The sequence below is a fragment of the Magnolia sinica genome, chromosome 6, assembly GCF_029962835.1.
Source record: "Magnolia sinica isolate HGM2019 chromosome 6, MsV1, whole genome shotgun sequence".
In the NCBI taxonomy this organism is placed as follows: domain Eukaryota; kingdom Viridiplantae; phylum Streptophyta; class Magnoliopsida; order Magnoliales; family Magnoliaceae; genus Magnolia; species Magnolia sinica.
Window position 1 is genome coordinate 6,114,236 of NC_080578.1, and position 19,189 is coordinate 6,133,424.

General features: G+C 39.7%; 2 protein-coding genes across 3 annotated transcripts; both read right to left on the minus strand.

Annotated features, from left to right (window-relative positions):
- Nucleotides 1-1,189: 1,189 nt before the first annotated feature.
- On the minus strand, nucleotides 1,190-3,256 carry LOC131249843 (expansin-like B1). The gene is made up of 3 exons (XM_058250593.1): nucleotides 3,026-3,256; nucleotides 1,724-2,142; nucleotides 1,190-1,488 (listed from the first exon to the last, which is right to left on the minus strand). The coding sequence occupies exons 1-3, from the start codon at nucleotides 3,156-3,158 to the stop codon at nucleotides 1,303-1,305; spliced, it is 738 nt and encodes a 245-aa protein (XP_058106576.1). The 5' UTR covers nucleotides 3,159-3,256; the 3' UTR covers nucleotides 1,190-1,302.
- Nucleotides 3,257-6,304: 3,048 nt separating this feature from the next.
- Nucleotides 6,305-19,152, minus strand: LOC131248067 (ATP-dependent Clp protease proteolytic subunit-related protein 4, chloroplastic-like). 2 transcript variants are annotated; one of them, XM_058248112.1, is made up of 7 exons: nucleotides 18,595-19,141; nucleotides 14,137-14,340; nucleotides 9,191-9,246; nucleotides 8,409-8,535; nucleotides 8,137-8,214; nucleotides 6,798-6,911; nucleotides 6,305-6,713 (listed from the first exon to the last, which is right to left on the minus strand). In XM_058248112.1, the coding sequence occupies exons 1-7, from the start codon at nucleotides 18,832-18,834 to the stop codon at nucleotides 6,642-6,644; spliced, it is 891 nt and encodes a 296-aa protein (XP_058104095.1). In that variant the 5' UTR covers nucleotides 18,835-19,141; the 3' UTR covers nucleotides 6,305-6,641. The 2 variants fall into 2 exon arrangements, with proteins under 2 accessions (XP_058104095.1, XP_058104096.1); XM_058248113.1 differs by lacking the exon at nucleotides 8,137-8,214 and having other exon boundaries at nucleotides 18,595-19,152.
- Between the last annotated feature and the right edge of the window lie 37 nt (nucleotides 19,153-19,189).

A 19,189-nucleotide genomic window follows, 5' to 3' on the forward strand; every position in this document is an offset into this window, starting at 1 on the left:
ATTCACCCTTGTGACTCGTTCCCAAATGGGAGGCGTGTACCCTCGAGCGAGAGCAATTACCAGTTGTACATTGTAAATGACTAAAGGAGTAGGTTTTCTTAAATACATCACAACTATATACATAGTCGGCACCATTGCCTTTTAATCTGGGTAATTTTCCAATGATCGCAACCGTTTATATGACGACTCTGTGGGAGGTCGACATATTGAAGCTGCCGATTAGATTTTTTTTTTAACTATTTGATAATTATTCTCTTTTGCCTTGAACATGAACGGTCAACATAATCTCTAGATAATTAAAGGAATGAAATATTCAAAACAATATTTCTTTCAGGAATCTATCATCCAAGACGAGCCCTATCATATAAACGGTTTGGATCAATTAAAAAACACAAATCCAATAGTTAGAATCCCGACATATCTTCATCAGGTGGGCCACCTTTCCACAACAATAGTGATCAGTTTAGAAATTTTCAACGTGTATGTGTGGCCCACCTTATGAGTAGACCTGGCTGATTTTTGCATGCAGTGACTTCACTGTGTGGGCCACCTAATGAACGACTCCGATGTGCCGCAAACTTTTAGTTTTGGTAGATTGTCCCATAAAAATGCCATGTTGTTATGTGGAGAGGGGTGTGTGATGCAATGGATAGGAACCGTCCAACTAGTGGGCCACCAATTTTGGACATGCCAAAGCTTAATAAACTCTCGGATTGGAAGTTCATAACAATTTGAAACCCATCTTTTAGATATATAGTGAGAAAAATATAGAGCCAGGGTCCAGTGAATGGTTAAAATGAATGGACCATCCATGCCATGGGCCATCAATTAATCGGTAAGACAAATACAAAACCTGAGCTCCAAAGAATAAATCTGCTTGAGCCAACGGATCTGTACCGTCCGTAGAAATTCCATCCATTTTACACGATTTTTACTCAGCATGGATCATATGCACATGTTTTGATCCCGCGATGATCAATCAACCTCATGAATCCAACGGCTTGGATCTTTTGATTTAGTGACAAAGACCCATTGGCGCATGATAGCAAAACCATAATACCAGAATCACATGAAAGCATTATTAATATAGTCCTTGATGAGAGCCAAAAGTAACACTTTACTAATCTCTTATTAAACAAAGTACACAAAACACAACATTATTGAGTAACACATTAATACACATGACACCAACTGCTTAAAAGTGGGCCATTGATAAAAATATAACTTTTTAATTAACAAAAACAACGGTTCTTAAGTAAGGTGGCCCACTTCGTTGTGTTTATGCTTAAATATATATTGAGATTATAATAGCTGAAAGTGTGAGTCATAGGCCATTCCAGCCTTCCAATCACTGGGGATCACATTCTTCAGCTGGACCCACTTTCCACTCGCCAGGAACCTCAGATTAAGTGCACCTTCTGGAGGGTTGGCCATATCCCATACACCACCATAAGCCCTACGCATCGCCCTCCATTCCTTAACATTGTCCTGGACCCCATAACACACATGATACACGGGAGTTTAGTTTCAAATAATATCCTTACATATAAGAACAAATCCTACACATTGTTTCACTAAGATAGACCACTTAAAAGAGATTAGGAGCTCTGTATTCTTGTTGTTAGTCCCGAGCCTGAATAAAGAAGAGTCCTGTGTATTTAAGTTTCAATCCCATCTAAGATATTTTAAGACATGTAAAAGAGAGTTAATTAATGGGCCATACCTGCCACAGCTGGATGGCTGTTATGTCCTTTTGGCCACCTTGGTACAAGATGATGATGGCTAGGTAGTCTGGGAACTTGCTATTCTCATCGACCTTCAATGTAAGGTTGTGTCCTGGGTATTTGCATGAAACCCTTCTATATTCTATGTCAACTACGCCAAGGGCCATCAGTTCTGTGGTCATAGTCGGGCGAGCCAACTCCTTGAAGCCATGAGAACTGAGAATGAAGTCGGTGTTGTCACCTTGACCATGGTCAGTTACCAAGATCTTCACCCCATCCTTGGTGCAGAGCTGTGGCTGAGTACACCTGACTTGGTAACATGCACCACATCCAATGCCATTCCTGTATAGCTTGGCCACGGCCCCTACATTGCCACTGTTGATCTTTCTTCCATATTCACCAAAGCCACATGCTCCACCTGTTTTAAACAAATTCAAAACTTGTGTAATTGTAATTATACATATCTTATTTATATCAGTAGAATCCCAAAAAAAAAAAAAAAAAGCACCATCTTAAAAAAATAGGTGGAAATAAAAATAAGTGACAACAAATCTTTGGAGAATTTATGGTTTTCTCTATCAAAAAATGCGAAAATCTCAGGATTATTTTTAGGAAATAAAAAACGCCACTTTTGGTTTCACAAACAATCACATCATATGGGTGAAAAACTATTTCTTTCCCACTTTAGGAAAGAGGATTCCACCAATAGAAGGGGGCGGATTAGGCGAGACCCTGGACTCACCTAAGACTGTGGATCCGACCTTGATATATGTATTCTGTATCCATGCCGTCCGGCCGTTTTTCCATATTTACGGCATTATGTCAAAAACGAACCAAATCCAATTATCAGGTGGACCATAACATAGGAAATAGTGGTGATTGATCATTAATTAGCCACAAAAGTTTTGGAAAAAGCTGATATTTGGTTTTTTTTTTTTTCCTTCAACCAGGGTTAGGTGACATTATCAACAGATTCGATGACAAATAAACCATACAGAAATATTAAGGTGTGGCCTAAAAAATTTTTAATGGTAGGGCATTCAATAACCACTGTTTCCTATGGTATGCTCCACCTGATTATTGGATCTGATCTATTTTTGGGATAATTCCCTAAAATGATATGGAAAAATGGATGGACGGCGTGGATACAGAATACATATATCAAGGAGGGCCCCACCATCTTGGGCGAGTCCGGGGTCTCACCTAATCCTGTCCCCCAATGGAATCACAATACTACCCGAAGAATAGTTCAAACGAGAGAGAGAGAGAGAGAGAGAGAGAGAGAGAGAGAGAGAGAGAACTTGGAGTCCCTAAGCCATCTGGGCTGCCATAATAAGTTGCTCTGGAGGAGGTAAAGGTGTCAAGGGAGCTATAAAGTGAAGGCAGAAGGACGAAAAGAGAGAGGAGGCAGGTGAATTTGAGAGTCAGCCTCATTGAACTTACTAAAACTTTAGCAAGGGATGAGAAATATAGCAAAGGAGAGAAGAAGAAGGTGAGATGGGATGGAATGTAAACAAACTCATATTTGTAGAGGTTGGAATACCACTTTCTCAGCTAGAAATGCAAGAGGAATGAGCTCAAACAGAAGGAGGTGGTTTGGCTGGTAGGACGCGGATTGCGTACTACCTCCTCCCGTCTCCATCCCCCAACGGGCAATTCTGTGGGCGGGCCCATTATGATTTACCTGTTTATCCGTGCCGTCCATCCCTTCTATCACATCATTTTAAGGTATGTGCATAAAAATAAGTCAGATCCAATGCTCAAGTGGATCACACCAAATACTAAGCTTGGGTTGCATGAAATGCAAGAGTCATATGTGGTGTGATCCACTTGAGCTTTGGATCTACCTCAATTTTATCCTCATTTCTTAAAATGATCTGATAAAAGGAATGAACGGCATGGATAAAAAGATACATCACGGTGGGCCCGCCCACAGAACTGACCGTTCGTGGCTAGAGACTGGCGGGGTTGGACGCAATCCGCGTCCTGGCTGATGACCCCTACACCATCCAGCCAGCTGGTTTCGAATTTATGTGGGCCCACCATGATGTTTGTGTTTTATCCACGCAGTTCATCCAATTTTCCAGCTCATTTTAGGACATGATACAGAAAATGAGCAGCTCAAGTAGCCCACACCGTAGGAAAGAGTGGGGATTGAATGCTTACCGTTGAAAACTTGTTGAGGCTCATCGCAATGTTTTTTTGCCATCCAACCTGTTCATATAAAGTCATGTAACTCTGGATGAAGGGAAGACACAAATATCTGCTTGATCCAAAATTTCTGTGGACCCAAAGAAGTTTTCAATGGTAAGTGTTCAATCCTCACTGTTTCCTGTGGTGTGGTCCACTTGAGCTTTGAATCTGGATCATTTTAGGTCTCATGCTCTAAAATAATCTGAAAAAAATGGATGGATGGTGCGGATAAAACACATAAATCATGGTGAGGCCCACAGAGCATTGACACTTGCTAGCCGCCTGCGTTGGGGTCAACAGCCAAACCAGGTCCCAAACACGGTTATTGACCCCGACACCCCCATTTTATTGAAAAATATAATAATAATAATAATAAAATAAACGAAACAAGACTATACATTACTTTGTCCCTTTTCTCGTATTGGGTTAGTTAATTGATACTCTGGTAGAGTAAAACACTTGATAGACAAGCACTCAGAAATTGTAAAGGTGGCATATTAAACCGACTAAATTGTGGAATCCACTCTCCCATAATCTGGTTGGTTAAACAATCTTAACCTCCAATTTAACTCAACCTGTTTGCTGAATAGGATCTTTGGATACAATTCATTTTTACCATTTGAAAAATGTTCATCAATCCCATATATTTTCTGGTTGATTATACATCTAAGCCCGGATACATAATTTAGATTATTTGTATGCCACTTATGCAATTTTTAAGTAATTCTTAAGTGCCTGAGTATTGCCCTACGGTGTTTGCCAGAGCATCAAAGTCTTTCTCCAGTTTTGCATTCTAGAGTTTATTTAGTTTTTCAATTATAATAGTTATTGGTTGAAAATAAATAATAAATTATGTGACATCATTCACATTTTACTGAAATGATTACATTATACTATTGTTTGGTTTCATAGGTGAAATGATTACATTATACCATTGTTTGGTTTCATAGGGCCATAGGGTGAAAATGAGCCTTTTTGTACGTTACCCTAATTCTCTCTTAACCAAAAAAACCTCAAAAGATAATAATGCATATATCTAAAATCACTGAAAAGCAATCCCAACCATTCAAATAGCATCCATCAAATGGATGGTCAAAAGTAAAATAATGAGTGTTCCAAACTGAAGGGGAAAATCAGATGGTTAATATTATTATCTTCACAGTGCGGCTTTTTAATTATGCTCCATCCACAGCTGGGTCAGCAGTTTGGACAATCTGAATTGATTAAAACTATGCAATGTGCACATTTAAAGAGTAACCTCTCCATCTTTTTTAACGGTGCAAAAATGACATATGACTGTAGCCTTTATATTATGAAATTTATGAAAGAAACTAGCTCTTTGCCCACATTCCATTCCTGTTGTTTTAGAGTGTGTGAGTCAAAACTTCATAAACAAGCTCTTTGCCCACATTCCATTCCTGTTGTTTTAGATAGCGTGTGAGTTAAAACTTCATAAACAAGCTCTTCGCCCACATTCCATTCCTGCTGTTTTAGATAGCGTGTGAGTCAATACAAAACTCAAAGCTATGGGCCAATCACTGTTGCAGGACCTCTTTGAGATATCGTGGGCTACATTTGGATGGGTCAAAACTTAGAAAAGTAGATGGCAGGCTTTTGGTCCACATTCAACGGACAATGTTCACCATCTGAGCGTCTAACAACTCCATTTTCTTACTGGTCTGATTCTTAGGCAATAGCCCATCCATGTTGTGGGCGCAAGATGCAGTCTCTCTACAGCCCATCTATGTTGTATTCCTCAGTTGGACTCAACTCCTGCTTGTAGGTAAGGCTGGGTCCAGCCCAACTAATTTAAAATCCGGGCTAGAACCACAGGCCCACCTGTTGCCAGAGCCATTTGTAAGTCATGCTACATCATGGGGCGTCTCCACTGCATTTATTCTCTATTAGATGAATTTACTGAAATTGATGGCTCCAATAGAAATTACAAATTCACAGTAGGACCAGCTCAATTAATTCAGGTATCAAAATATCTATACATGTGGTTTATATGTTCCACATGACATCCGGCCACTCAGCTATTGAGCCTACCATGGATGATGGGGACATGCCTCAAATTGCACTGGTGGGATGATCCAAGCCACTGATCGGACCTGTACATATTTAATACTGGCTGGTGGTAAAACATGGACCTAAACACCTGTGCAATCTCAGAGTCAATCATCCAACCAGTGTGAGTTCACATGTGTAGGACACTAGGCCACATGCTTATATGAAGAGGCTGTGAGCATGAATTGCTCAAATCTCTCACCCTTCACATGCCAATAAAGACCAAACCACCTCTATGCCCTGTATACTCGCATGGAAATCGTTGTCAGAAAATTGCAAGAAACTACTGTTTTGCAAAGGCCATTTAGAACTAGATAGCATACTGGTAAACAGTGAATGATCATCATAATGAAATTGCAAAGAATCACCTCATTACAATAACGCAATTAAAAAAACACACAACCGCCTTAATCAGAGCTCACAAAGCTGGAGAAAATTTTCTCTGATTGGAGTGAAGTGACACAGTAATGAAATGCTCGCTTAAAACATGAGCTTTCCAAGTACGGCAAGCTCCTCCTTAAATGCTGGTAATGGGGCTTCAGGCAGTAACAGCTAAAATCTAAGGTACCAGAATGAAGTTTAGCAGCTTGCAGCTGCTAATAATCGGCCATAAATTACCTTGAAACTGTCAATACAATCAGATGTGAGTTTGAAAAACTATATAAGTTGGGCTCTTTTCAGGTCAGAAACTACGCCACGGTCTTCCTTTCCTCTTTCATTGTACAAGACCTGCAGAAGAACCAGGTTTTAGACGATGTGGATGCCACAAGAAGATCTAACAAAAGAATATTTTGCTCTTTTTGTCCACGGTACCTTATCGATGATACCATATTCAACTGCTTCACTAGGACTGAAGTATTTTGGGCGCCCAATATCCTCTTCAATCTGCTCAGGAGTTTTTCCTATATGCCTCGAGTAGAGCTCAACCTTGAAAGAATTATTCATTCCGTTAGCTTTTATCTTAGGGTATGAGAAATTCATGAAATAAGGCCATCATCAGTAAGAAAATTTACAGCATGTGTTCAAAACCGCATAGGTTTAATAGCGAGTTGTTGAGGTTTTCTAGCCCCAAGAGCACCTACACACACGGCGCATTGTACAAACCTGGCACACATGCAGGACAGTCAACTCATCACGTTGGTCACTCGTTTACGAAGTAATGGATGGTCTAAAAAACTTGCCAACAATCCATATGCAACATGCAAGTGTGGCCCACCTGATGCTTTGGCTGGCCTGATATTTGCACCAGTTCATCTTCATGGTGACGCCACCTTGGCAACAGAATCAGATCCAAAATAGGTGCCAGGTTGGCATGTCATCCTCATGTGGAGAGGGTGAATGCTCGAGTAGAAAACCTCACTGGTTTTAGTATACCTTCCACATTCCATCTATTAAAAGAAGGAAAATATCAGAGCCTTGCTTCAATTCGACTGTTGGTTGTGGATAGGCCTGTCGACTCGTTATTAAGGTCTTGAGGGAACTGTTCTTCCCAACATCATCTAAGCCTTAACCCAATTGATTGGGGTCAGCAATCATGTTCCGTCATTCACTCTTCTTTTTCTTTTTTTCTTTTTTTCTTTTTTTTTCCGTCATTCACTCTGTCAAGTGAAAAGATATGACAATGTAAATAATGGCATAATCAGTCACAGATTGTATCATATCTCTTAGATACTATCTTAGCTGTCCATCTCTGTAATATATGAAGGCCGTTGCGTAAAAACTTGTATATGTTACCCTACTCGGGCTATTGCAAATTCAAGGGAATCATTCCATCAGTTCTCTGTCTGATAGCCATTGTCAGTTTTACATCAAGACATCAAGGTTCCGAAATTTCAGATTGTCAGGATCCATGCGAAAAATATGTGACCAAAGTTCGATGCCAGCCGCCAACCCGACACAACCCTCATTTATCCTGGTTTGAGACCAGCAATGAGAGTGCAAAACTCCCACTGGGGATCTACTTGAGGGGATTAATCGCATGGTGCTTTATCAGCCTTCTTTTATTTTGTTCCTTCTTGCTTTTTAATACATTTTTTTTGGTTATCCCTCAAAAAAAAAAGAGCTTAACTACATGCCTTATATTTGTCCATCAATTCAACTATAAAAGGCAAAACCAAGTAGAAATTCATTTGAAGTACTGGTACTTTCTTACCAAATCAGCCTTCACATTTTTTACTTCTTTTCTTGCAAGGTCGATATCCGTTGCTTGACCCTGAAACCTGGCGATGGGCTGCATATTGGGGAAAAGAACAAAAGCATTAAGTCAAGTCAAATCATCATGCATACACCAACCAAATTGAGGATAGAAAAGAAAACAAGTAATAGCACCAAAGCATCAACATGCTTAAGTGATGCAAGTCGAAGCCTAAATACAATCAGAAGCTTTATGTCCTAACATGTATACAAAAGCTAGTGAAGTATGACCTGCTTTATCATGATTGTTGACGATGGCAAAGCTGCACGGTTTCCTCTCGCACCAGCAGCCAAAAGCAATGCTGCTTCTCCCCAAGCGTTACCAACACAAAGTGTGAAAATAGGGGGCTTAACATACCTGCAGAGGGAGGGGAGGAAGCTCAGTTTCATCAAAGTAAAATCATAATACGATATGCAACTCTACAAACATAGAAAGGTATACATACATACATACATACATACATATACATATACATACATACATACATACATATACATATACATATACATATATATATATATAGGTATACATACATACATACATACATACATATACATATACATATACATACATACATATATATATATAAACTGTAAAATTGTATTCAACTACTGGACCCTTCATCTGCCCTCGACGACGGGGTCAGGACAAAAATCAGGCTACACACTTCTTTTTTTAGGGGGGGGGGAGGACAGGTTTAGGGTTTAAAACCCTAGTATATCTGGATTTGAAGTCCTGGGGAAGAGGGACTCCTTATCCTCACTCTTATTTGGGTATCTGACTTCAAAGTATCGTAGCATTAAATATTTTTGGACTAGAAAATAAAAAATACACAAACAAATTTCTCCAAGGATCTGACTTCAAAGTATTGTAGCATAAAATATTTCTGGACTAGAAAAAAAATAAATAAATAAATACACACACACACACACACAAACAAATTTCTCCAAAAATGAACTGCACAGTTCTCAAGAAAGGTTTGAGATACTCAAATAATATGCAAAAGTGTTACCTCATAACATCATAGATCGCAAAAGCCTCCGTCTCATAGCCCAACTTCTCCCCACCCTAGAAAAAAAAATTGAAGTTTAGTATTGGAAGCAAGAAAGATTACATTCAATATAACACGTAATGGAATGGTGGACAAATTACCTATGGATAAATAAAACAACTACAAGAAAGAATGATTTGGAAGAAAGTGACAGTAATAAATGAAAACTGAGGGTAAAGTTATATGCAAATTCCTAACGTAACATGTAGCAATACTTTATACGGATTCACAAAGCTGGACAAAACTGAAGTAGAAGGTGGCCTCATGTTATAAATACCAGATGTTCCCTTTGAATACTTCAGCCGTTTCCGATAGCATTTACAGAATCTGAAAATCATTGTTTCACAATGATGGATCCTGCTAGATGATTCCTCATCATCTTTGCTTCTGTAAGGTTGTGTTGGCTCTGCTGCTTTCTTTTAATAAGTTGATCATCACCATTCAACAAAAAAAATGAAATTATTTCAAAATTTGATGCATGGTGCTTGCACAATGGCCATGACTCAGATTTTATTTTATTATTATTATTTTTTAATCATAGATCCCTCAATTTTATGCAAAGATTCAGAAGAAAGGATCTATCAAAGACTGCAGGCAGCTAAGTAAAAGAAGAAGAAAAATGATAAGCCTCAAGCAGGAACATCTTAATTGATTAGCAATTTCGGTGACGCATTCGGGGAAAGTACTTCACAAGCTTCTCACAACTAAATCAAAGAGCATTAGCACATGAAGTTAAAATGCATAGAGATAGATGTCTATTTGCATGATGAATACCTACACAAAACTAACCGATAACAGATGATATTGCTAAAGAAGGGATGGTTAAAGCATCATTATGTATAAATCAATCTCTGAAACATGATTTGTTGTACTTCTTTTTTGTTACTTTTTTACTTTCAGTAATAAAGACTGTCTGTCAAAAGATGTATTTAAAACAAAAAATAATAATAATGAGGAAAGAACAGAAAGAGAGAGGAAGACAATCTCAACCTTTTACTGAGTAGTGTTGTATAATTATGGCTCGTGAGTTTAATCTCATATTGAGTGTGGAGAGTAAATGTAGCACCTGGTGCACTTGGGAGCTCTAATCTAGTACAACTGTACAAGTGCCCCAGTACTATCCCCCCCCCCCCCCCCTGCTCTCTCTTTAACGTGATAGCAAAGTGGGTTAGTTCCTGTTGATTTTATCTCTCAAGTCCGTTCTTCTTCTTCATCCTCATCCAACCAATCAATCTACAGGACTGCCGGAAATATCTGGACAATTGACTACTTACTCAATAACCTGGAATTTGTCTTTGCCGCATCCTTTGTTCTCACCTCCCTCCATTCTCATCTTGATTAGATACCACCAGCAAGAAGCCCATTATCCTTGTAAACATGGTCACTGTCATTATAAATGTCATCATCGTTGTTAGAAAATCCTATCCTCATGACAGATCCATATCCAAATGAGAGCTGTTGTCCACCATTTTTACAACAATTTTGTTGTTTTCATCATGCCTCGTTTCTTCAGTGGCACGATTCATCAACAGTGTGGTGCAGTGCTCAGCATAATGGATCTTCAAGAGGTTCTTCGGGAATTGCAAGGGTCGATGTAGGTGTGGTCCAGGCAATATCTGCTGAAGTTGGAGGAGTGGTGGATTAGACTGTAGCTGTCTTACACGAAGCCTAGCATCCCAAAATACATGAGTTTCAATCTTGTTTTTTATTGATGCACACAAACTGTTCAACATGATACTTGACCCAACCTAACATTGAGGAATTCAACCAGCACTGGAGCTTTCATTTTCCATTGATTGTTTCTTCCTTTACTGGGCCTTCATATCTGTTGTGGGTGTAACTCACCTACCTGTTGTGCAATATTCTGTTTGCATCCTCACGTGTCATTATGGGCACAGTCTTCAAAAATGTCATGAGTGTTGTTAGCACACATCTTGTACGGTATTGCACAATTGTCTTTGAGAGGATTTTGCATGTGAATGCTGGTTTAGTGACTCAGTGGTTGTCGAGTACAGTTATGGCCTACTATTTGAAGAAATATTCAATAAACATTGAAGCTCAATCTAAAGACAGGCTAGGCTGCAATTGAATATCTTTAACACTACAATGTTGAGTTTGAGGGGATTGGGGAAGGTTGAGAATATAGTTGCATGGAAGCGGCAACAAATTCAGATGCATGAGCGGGGAAGCATCTATTTTCAAAATGTAAGTATAAATAGGTAGGAAATGGGGTCAGGACTTATGCTACAATTCAGAGAGGATGAGTACTAGAGTACAACCAGTCCATGACCTGGACACAGTACTATCAACATGTGATAGCAATACCATGGCCAATCAAGTGGGGACAGAGATGATTACTTTGAGCCACTTCTTAAACCTGTGGGTTTGAGGGATAGTAGGATGACTACCTTTTTTTTTCATTTCCCTTATTTTTTTGTCTTATTTTTTTATTACTTGCATTTGGATATGATATAAATTCATTTTGGTTATTATTGCAATAGTTTTTTTACGACAACACATGGTTTAAGCCCCTATTAAATGGAATCTTATTATGTATGTTTATATATATATATTGCATATTTTGATCTCTAAATATGCAGATATGTATCTTTTAACATTGCTTTAAGTTTCATTGAAAAAATCCACATTTTCCAACATTTTCTTCGATGTTTTTCCCTTAATCAGCAATGTTTTTCTAGTTATCGGCAATATCAATACATATTTCCTTATCCAGGGTAGCGTGTCTTGCTCATTAGATGAGCCGGTAGAGACAGTGTCTCCTGCTCATTAATAGCGTTATTTCAAAATAAAAATAAAAAATAAAAATAAATAAAAAAAGGCATCTAGACAGTGTAGTATGTGCGAGTGATCCAGGGTTCAATCCTTAATAGCGTTATTTCAAAATAAAAATAAAAATAAAAATAAAAAAACAATACATGTTTCCATATCCCCATCATGGATGCATGTTACGATACCAATACACCGAAAGACAATCTTGTGCACCAGCTGCCCCTCTTTCGACACCGATGCATTGAAGATGCAACCATTACGCACCTTACAGATGAATCCCAATCCAGTGAAGACCACCATAAGCCATAATATCCTCCCACAAGAGCCCCAGGCAGATGCTCTCTAACTCCCAAGGATGTCCATTACGGACACGCCAGAAAAACCCAGCTTATGTTAAATTTTGCTGGAATCCTGGCCCAAATACGTACTAAGAACAGGCAGCCATCAACAATTTTGGGACTTGAGCAAGTGGGTTATCAGGTTGACCATCGACTTTGCGGAATAGCAGGGCGAACTGGTTGATGGCAATGACTAACCATCTCTTCATTGGCATAGCACAATAGGCATCTATTCGGACGAGCCCATCCACAGTTCTTTAGGTGGTCATATGTGAGGATCTTATCCAAGCTTGCTAACCAAACAAAGGCTATAATTTTATGAGGGACAGGCGCCGTGTAGATCCAACTGAAAATGGCAGCATTAAGGGGTCTAAGAAAAGAAAGATCTGAAACCAAAGATCTCACCGAAAAAGAACCATTCTGCTCGATCTTCCATATTCCTTTGTCCTGCCTTTCTTGTGGAATATAAACTTTCTACAACAACCGGAATAACTGAGCTACTTCAGCTATTTCCTCCAAAAGGCTGCGATGAAATACCAAGCACCACAGCACATAGTTTCACCACCAAGCTGCCAAAAGCATTGGCTCACTACCATTCCCTTAGATGATAAAGGAAAACTCCTCAAACTTCTCAGCAAGAAGCACATCTGCACAGCATGGATCTTCCCAAAAACGAACTTTTTTTTACCCCATTCCCCACCCTAAAGCACATATGCTGCAAAAAGAACTGTAGAGGCCATGAGATCTATCTTTGATGGCCCTTCCATTGTCAACAAGCTAGTCGATGATTATGTGAAGAGAGGCTGCAAAGGTTTCCTAATGAAAGTAGACCTAGACATAGCATACAACTGAGTAAATTGGAGATTTCTCTTATATATAAAGCAGAGATTGGATTTTGGGGAAAGAAAGTGTAGTCAGATCAAAGGATGCATCACCTCTCCCTTGTTTTCCATTCTCTGCAACGGATCTCAAAAGTTTTTTTTCCCTACCGAGAAAGGTGAGAAAGCTCTCTGACATGGGGATCCCATTTCCCTGCTTTTGTTCACTACAGTGGGGGAAGCATTATCTGGCCTTCTAAGAATGGGTGTGCAATAGGTCCTTATTGCAGGTATCCATGGGGAATTCAATCATTCAAATTACTCACTCTTAATTTTTCCTATTATTTTAATTTAAAATCTAGGAAGTAGCGTGTAGCGTTACACGACACATTGTGTATCTTATGCTTCATGCCTCAGAGGGGTGAACGCTATACAAAGCACAATTCATTATTTAAAACGCTGCTTAAATACATTGGGCGAATTCAAGTAAAAACATCCACTCATGTCCTAAGCCCCAGATTCTAGTCTCAGAAAACCCTCAATGTAACTCAAACAATGTTTTATTTTCAAATATTTCAAAGGCAAGTGCTACTAGCACCTGCTTCTGGTTACATAAGCTTACAAAGCTGCCCAATTGTATAACCAAAAGTGGAAAGGATGTGTATTTGGCAGTCAAAGTGGGTGTAGATAGGGGCTCCCTTAATAAATAAACCACAATACTTGTCTACTTAGGCACATACAAGAGTGTCTTAATAAATAAACCACAATACTTGTCTATTTAGGCACAAACAAGAGTGTCTTAATAAATAAACCACAATACTTGTCTATTTAGGCACATACAAGAGTGTCCAAGTAATTTTCATTGCATTGCTCAAAAATCTTACTCACCACCCTTCATTTAATTACAGAAGAATAACATGCAATTATAAAGAACACTAAATGAAATAAAAAAATATTTGACCTTAGTTGTCCCTGTGGAGTTTATATATAGGTAAATTGGCTTCTCAGCATCCTCATACTGAAGGTATAGGAACTCTGCTAGGATCAACTCGGTCACAGATGGAACAAGAGTCATGCCTAGGTATACAATTCGATTTTTGTACAAGTAAGAAGCAAGATCCGGAGGTGGTTGCTCCCATGCACTTCCCCTCAAGAAAGGAATGACCTATTAAATAAACCAAAATAACTCCTAGTTAAAAATTTAAAAAAAAAAAAAAACAACAACACCGTTAACCATTTTAAAATCAAGCAACATTTACACATTATTGTAATTTGTAATCAATGGGATATTAGGCAGCACCACCACATCAAACAGGATAAGTACTTTATGATAATTGAACACAAGGAACAAAATGCAATATTGTCAAGTCACACGTAGCTCACAATTACTCATTAAAATTTCTATCACCTATTTGTTATCAAAGGAGCAAAACAAACTCTAATTAGTGTAACTTCTTCTCAATGGTTCATCATACACATGCAAAAAAATCTTGAATTAAAGTTCAAGCAGAGAGACCAAATAGACAGTTATTGCATCAACTAAGCATCTACATAAGTCTCGGTTTTCAAGGTATCCTTTCAAAAAATGTTAAAAAGTAAAAAAAACAAAAAACAAAAGAAAATAAAAATCATTAACTTGCATGCAGAAAACCTCAACATGCCGACACATCGGTAAAGGTGTGCAAATCACATTCACTTTCTAGTAATACTGTATGGAACATGAGCCTCTTTTCATTTTTTATTTTATTTTATTTATTTATTTAACTTTTTTTTTGAAGATTTGACTACGGTTAGCGTAAGATAAACAATGCAAGAAGTTGAGGCCCAAACACAAGTGACCCTCCTGTCACTCAAATTTCACACCATCTTAACAGAGGAAATTGATAATGTCCCAGATCAAATATAACTGACAGGAAACAACATCCCACTGCAAAACCTCCCAATTGCCTAAGAGGACTGCCTTGTAGCAGTGATGTAGGATATGAAATTAAATATGGAATGCAAGGGATCAAGCTTAAGATGACACCAATTTTAAACAATCACAAAATTCCACATCCTACATACTATCAAACATTCAAAAAGGGAAATCTATAGGGGTCAAAGCCTACACAATTTTAGGGCTGGATCAAATAAAATTATAAGCCAAACAAGCCCAAAGGAGTGTAAGAACCATCCATTCTTACAAAGGATTGTTCCCGACTCAAGAGATTCACTAAGTTTCAATTTGGGAGAAAATCTAGGGTTTGCAAATTGGGGATAATTGGGATTTGGGACTTTTTAAGGTTAGGAATTTGGATTGAGGAGTTTTTAAGGTCAAAAGAGAAGGAAATAAAAGGGAAGAGACCACCTGGGAAGTTTGCGCACACTAGACAACTAGGGGGCCTGGACGCACGTGCGTGATGGATCGTTTGCACGTGCGTGGGGCCCACGAAATCGAAAAACACCTCCTAGGTTGGGATCGGCCAGAGATGGATAGGTTCCATACCAAATTTCATGTCGATCCGATGCATAGTTTGTGCGTAGTACTCCGCCGAAGTTTCAGCCCCTCAGATAGGCCAAAATCTGAAATCTGCTTGTGCACTGCTATAGGAGAAAACTTGGATGCAAGAAGAGGTGAATCTGAAGATGGGAGGGGTGTTGAGGGTGAAGGAATTTGTGTGTAAGAAGATAGAAATGGTTTGGAGAGGATGTGGCTTCGCACCACGGTAGTTAGCCCTTCAAGAGAGGGCTTCGCACCCAATTTGATTCTTCAACCCAAAGAAAGAGAGAAGAAGAAAAGGCAGAAATTTTTATTCATAAACATCATACCAATACCTACATGGGGTTGCTTTATTTATAAGAAAACCCTAAACCCCAAAAGACAATTTTACCTTTGCGCCATGGCGCATTAATACCAAAACTTAAAGCAAATAAATACTAAACAATCAAAACCGTTCATGAAGTTTTTAATAACAAAAGTAATCAAAACTCAAAATCCTAGATCATCTAAAGTAGTGGGCCACGATCATGAGATCCGATGATAGAATTTATATGATGATCGGGTCCACTCCAAAGCCCCATAGCGCAGCCCCTAACTGTGAGGCCCTCCAAAGATGTCGTCGTCGATCCAGATCGAAAGTGGGGCCCGCCTCCTCCTTGAATATGTGCGTAGGGTGGGGGGCAAGGTGTTCCGTAACGGTAACGGTGGCTGTAACAGCCACCACCGTTATCGTTATGATACGGGGCCGTAACAGCCGTTACAGCCCCCTATCGGCCGTTACGGCCATTTTTATTTTTTTTTTTTGAAAATGTTCTTCCTGGACCGTTACGGGACCGTTACGGCCCGTTTTTCTGTAACGGTCGTTACGGCCGTTTCGACCCCGTAACGCGTAACGGTTATGACCATTACCGTTATGTAATAGCCATTACGGCTGTTACGTAACCAATTTGGAAGACCATGGTGGGGGGTGTGCGCATGATGTCCCCATCAAGCAGCCTCAAAATTCCTCTCTTGCAAGCACCCAATTAATAATTAGATAGAGAATTCTTCTTCTCATAACTTCAACCAGCAAAACTATGCTCTCAAAGATTCTATCATTTCGCTCCAGTTCGGCACACCCCATAAGATCCCAAACAAGCACATCTTCAAAAGAATCTCCTTAAGGCCCGTAAATGGGCCACCCAACCATTCCAATACTATTTCCAACCGGGGTGCTAAAAGAGCGTGCAACCCCCAATTGAGGGAGGAAGAATATGAACCTTGATTTCAACCAGAAGTGACAATTTAGACCAATAGAAAGAAAATCATTGTGGCCATAAAGGTGTGAAGTTGCAGACAATTTAGGACAACTACACTCCGACCTACATACTCGTGCCAAGCACATGTGTGGCACATGTACTATCTTGTGGGATTCCAATGAATATTTGTTCTCCAAGATTCTAAGTTGATATTCTTCTCTCTCTCTCTCTCTCTCTCTCTCTCTCTCTCTCTCTCTCTCTCTCTCTCTCTCTCTCTTTTATGAAAACAAAATGCCCCAATAATTGTTGAAAAGTACCTCTCTAAACACATTCAAAATCCAATTATAGACCACTGATTAGGCATACCCAACAAAACCTAGAACATGTAAACACAAATGAAGAATGACGCCTGCTACCTTCTGAGAATCTGAATGACCTCGACATCTAACCATCCAAACAGGTAAGTTCGAAACTGTACTCAAGAAGCACCATCATTTAAAATCTACAAAACCCACAAACACAAAAGAAGGAACGGTATCTGCCCATCACACCAGATCTTCATCAGCTAAGGGGTCAATTGGATGCATGTAAAATCATTAGCTGTAAAGGGTTTACATGTAGGTGCTTGGATGGCAAATTTTACCTATAAAGTGCTGACAAAACTCCTTTTTTTGTTAGGCAAAAATCCATGTTTCAAATTCCAGTGAAGTCTTTACATCTAAAAAGACATTATACATAACAGAACACGATGGTTAACATACACGCATTTGTGTGGGGCCACTGTGATGTGTACAGTATATCCAAGCCATCCATCATGTGTCCCTATGGCCCCAAAAAACATAGGCCAATTAATCATCAGGGGGGCCACTGGCCAGGGAGCAATTGGGATGGGAGGTCTACCATTAAAAACCTTCTAGAATGCGTTTGTGGCCCATTGTGATGGGTGTAGGACATCCAAGCCATCCAACATGTGCATCCTTTGCTGCTCTCCTAGGTCCCAAAAAAAGGCTCTTTTTGTGCGATATGAAGATTTTGGCGGGACTGACCACCCCAAGCTCTATGTAGAGTGAATATCCACTTTATAATTACTTCACAATTTAGCCAAACACATTAACTGTTTAGCTGTAAACACTTGCCACTTAAAAGCCAAACAGGATAGCATGTATATAGTTCGCAATTTAAACTCTTTCCGTGTGTAAAGTGTTGCATCATCATCATCTACGCCTTATCACAATTAATTGGGGTTAGTTCAGACATTCCACTCTATCAAGGGATCAAGGGCCATACCTAAAGTTAGACCATAGGTAATCGAATTTTTCCTTCCGATGCAGCATGTCACTTATAGGGTATGCCCAAGCATGAACTTGGAATTTCATATTGTCAGGTGCGAAGTGTTTGCAACTAAAAATTTTACAGGCATCCAAACAACCCCTAAGGGTACTTTTGGAAGTACCTTGGAAGTTAGTGGCCGGGGAGGTTTTTCCCACCAAATAATATTCTGTTTTCTTGACAATGAAAGTGTCATTTCGGGGCAGAAAAGCGGAAAGACTGAGAACCCACTCAACCAGGCTTCCTTTCCATGTTGCAACAAACACTGGAAAAATTCAACTGAATGCCAATATGGTATACTTTCACACATTCTAACCATTGAAATAGCTCCAGAATTTTATAGAACAGAAAATTTGGGGGATTTGGTAAATACCATGGTCACAACGCCCCGCTTGCCGCGAGAACCCGAGACCGTCCTATTTAGAGAAATGGGGTGGATTTTCTGACCGCAAAAGCCGCCCGCAACACTGCCGCTGACGGAAGGAGCAATGAAACTGCTGTTTAGAGATGCCCTAGTGGAGTTCAGGGTTCTTTTCGGTTTTCTAGTTCTCCAAGGGGAAGATGCTACCATGCGCGGCTCGAGCGAGAAGCGGGACGAAATGGCGACTTCCATGGAGAGGGAGAGGGAGAGGGAGAGAGCCGCGGGGGGGTTGCAGGGGGATCCTGGCAAGAAGATGGTAAAGGCAAGGTGGGCCCCGGCTTGTACGAGTCGCAACTGACAAACGGCTACGATGGGACGACGCCCGTCTCTGATGGATGGTAGAAAAGCATTGAAGGACGCAACAGAAACAGCACTGGATGGTCAATCCAAACCCTTCTATTAGTCGACGGTTAGGATCTTCCAATCCACAACTTTTGGCCCATGCATCCCTCGCCTATGGTGGACCTCACCTCATGGCCAGTTCCCATCACATAAACATGCGGCCTACCACGGGAAATACAATTTGGAAGTGTCAGCCCAAATGTCC

Bases quoted from the DNA above. Each gene is read 5' to 3' on its own strand.
- LOC131249843 (XM_058250593.1), bottom strand. From the start codon at position 3,158: ATGAGGCTGACTCTCAAATTCACCTGCCTCCTCTCTCTTTTCGTCCTT. The intron at 2,143-3,025 runs GTTCTCTCTCTC...TGTTTAAAACAG, and splicing joins AGATGGCTTAGGGACTCCAA to GTGGAGCATGTGGCTTTGGT. The intron at 1,489-1,723 runs GTATGGCCCATT...TATGGGGTCCAG, and splicing joins CAGCCATCCAGCTGTGGCAG to GACAATGTTAAGGAATGGAG.
- LOC131248067 (XM_058248112.1), bottom strand. From the start codon at position 18,834: ATGGAAGTCGCCATTTCGTCCCGCTTCTCGCTCGAGCCGCGCATGGTA. The intron at 14,341-18,594 runs GTATTTACCAAA...TTTATTTAATAG, and splicing joins AGCGGGGCGTTGTGACCATG to GTCATTCCTTTCTTGAGGGG. The intron at 6,714-6,797 runs GTACCGTGGACA...GTTCTTCTGCAG, and splicing joins AATATGGTATCATCGATAAG to GTCTTGTACAATGAAAGAGG.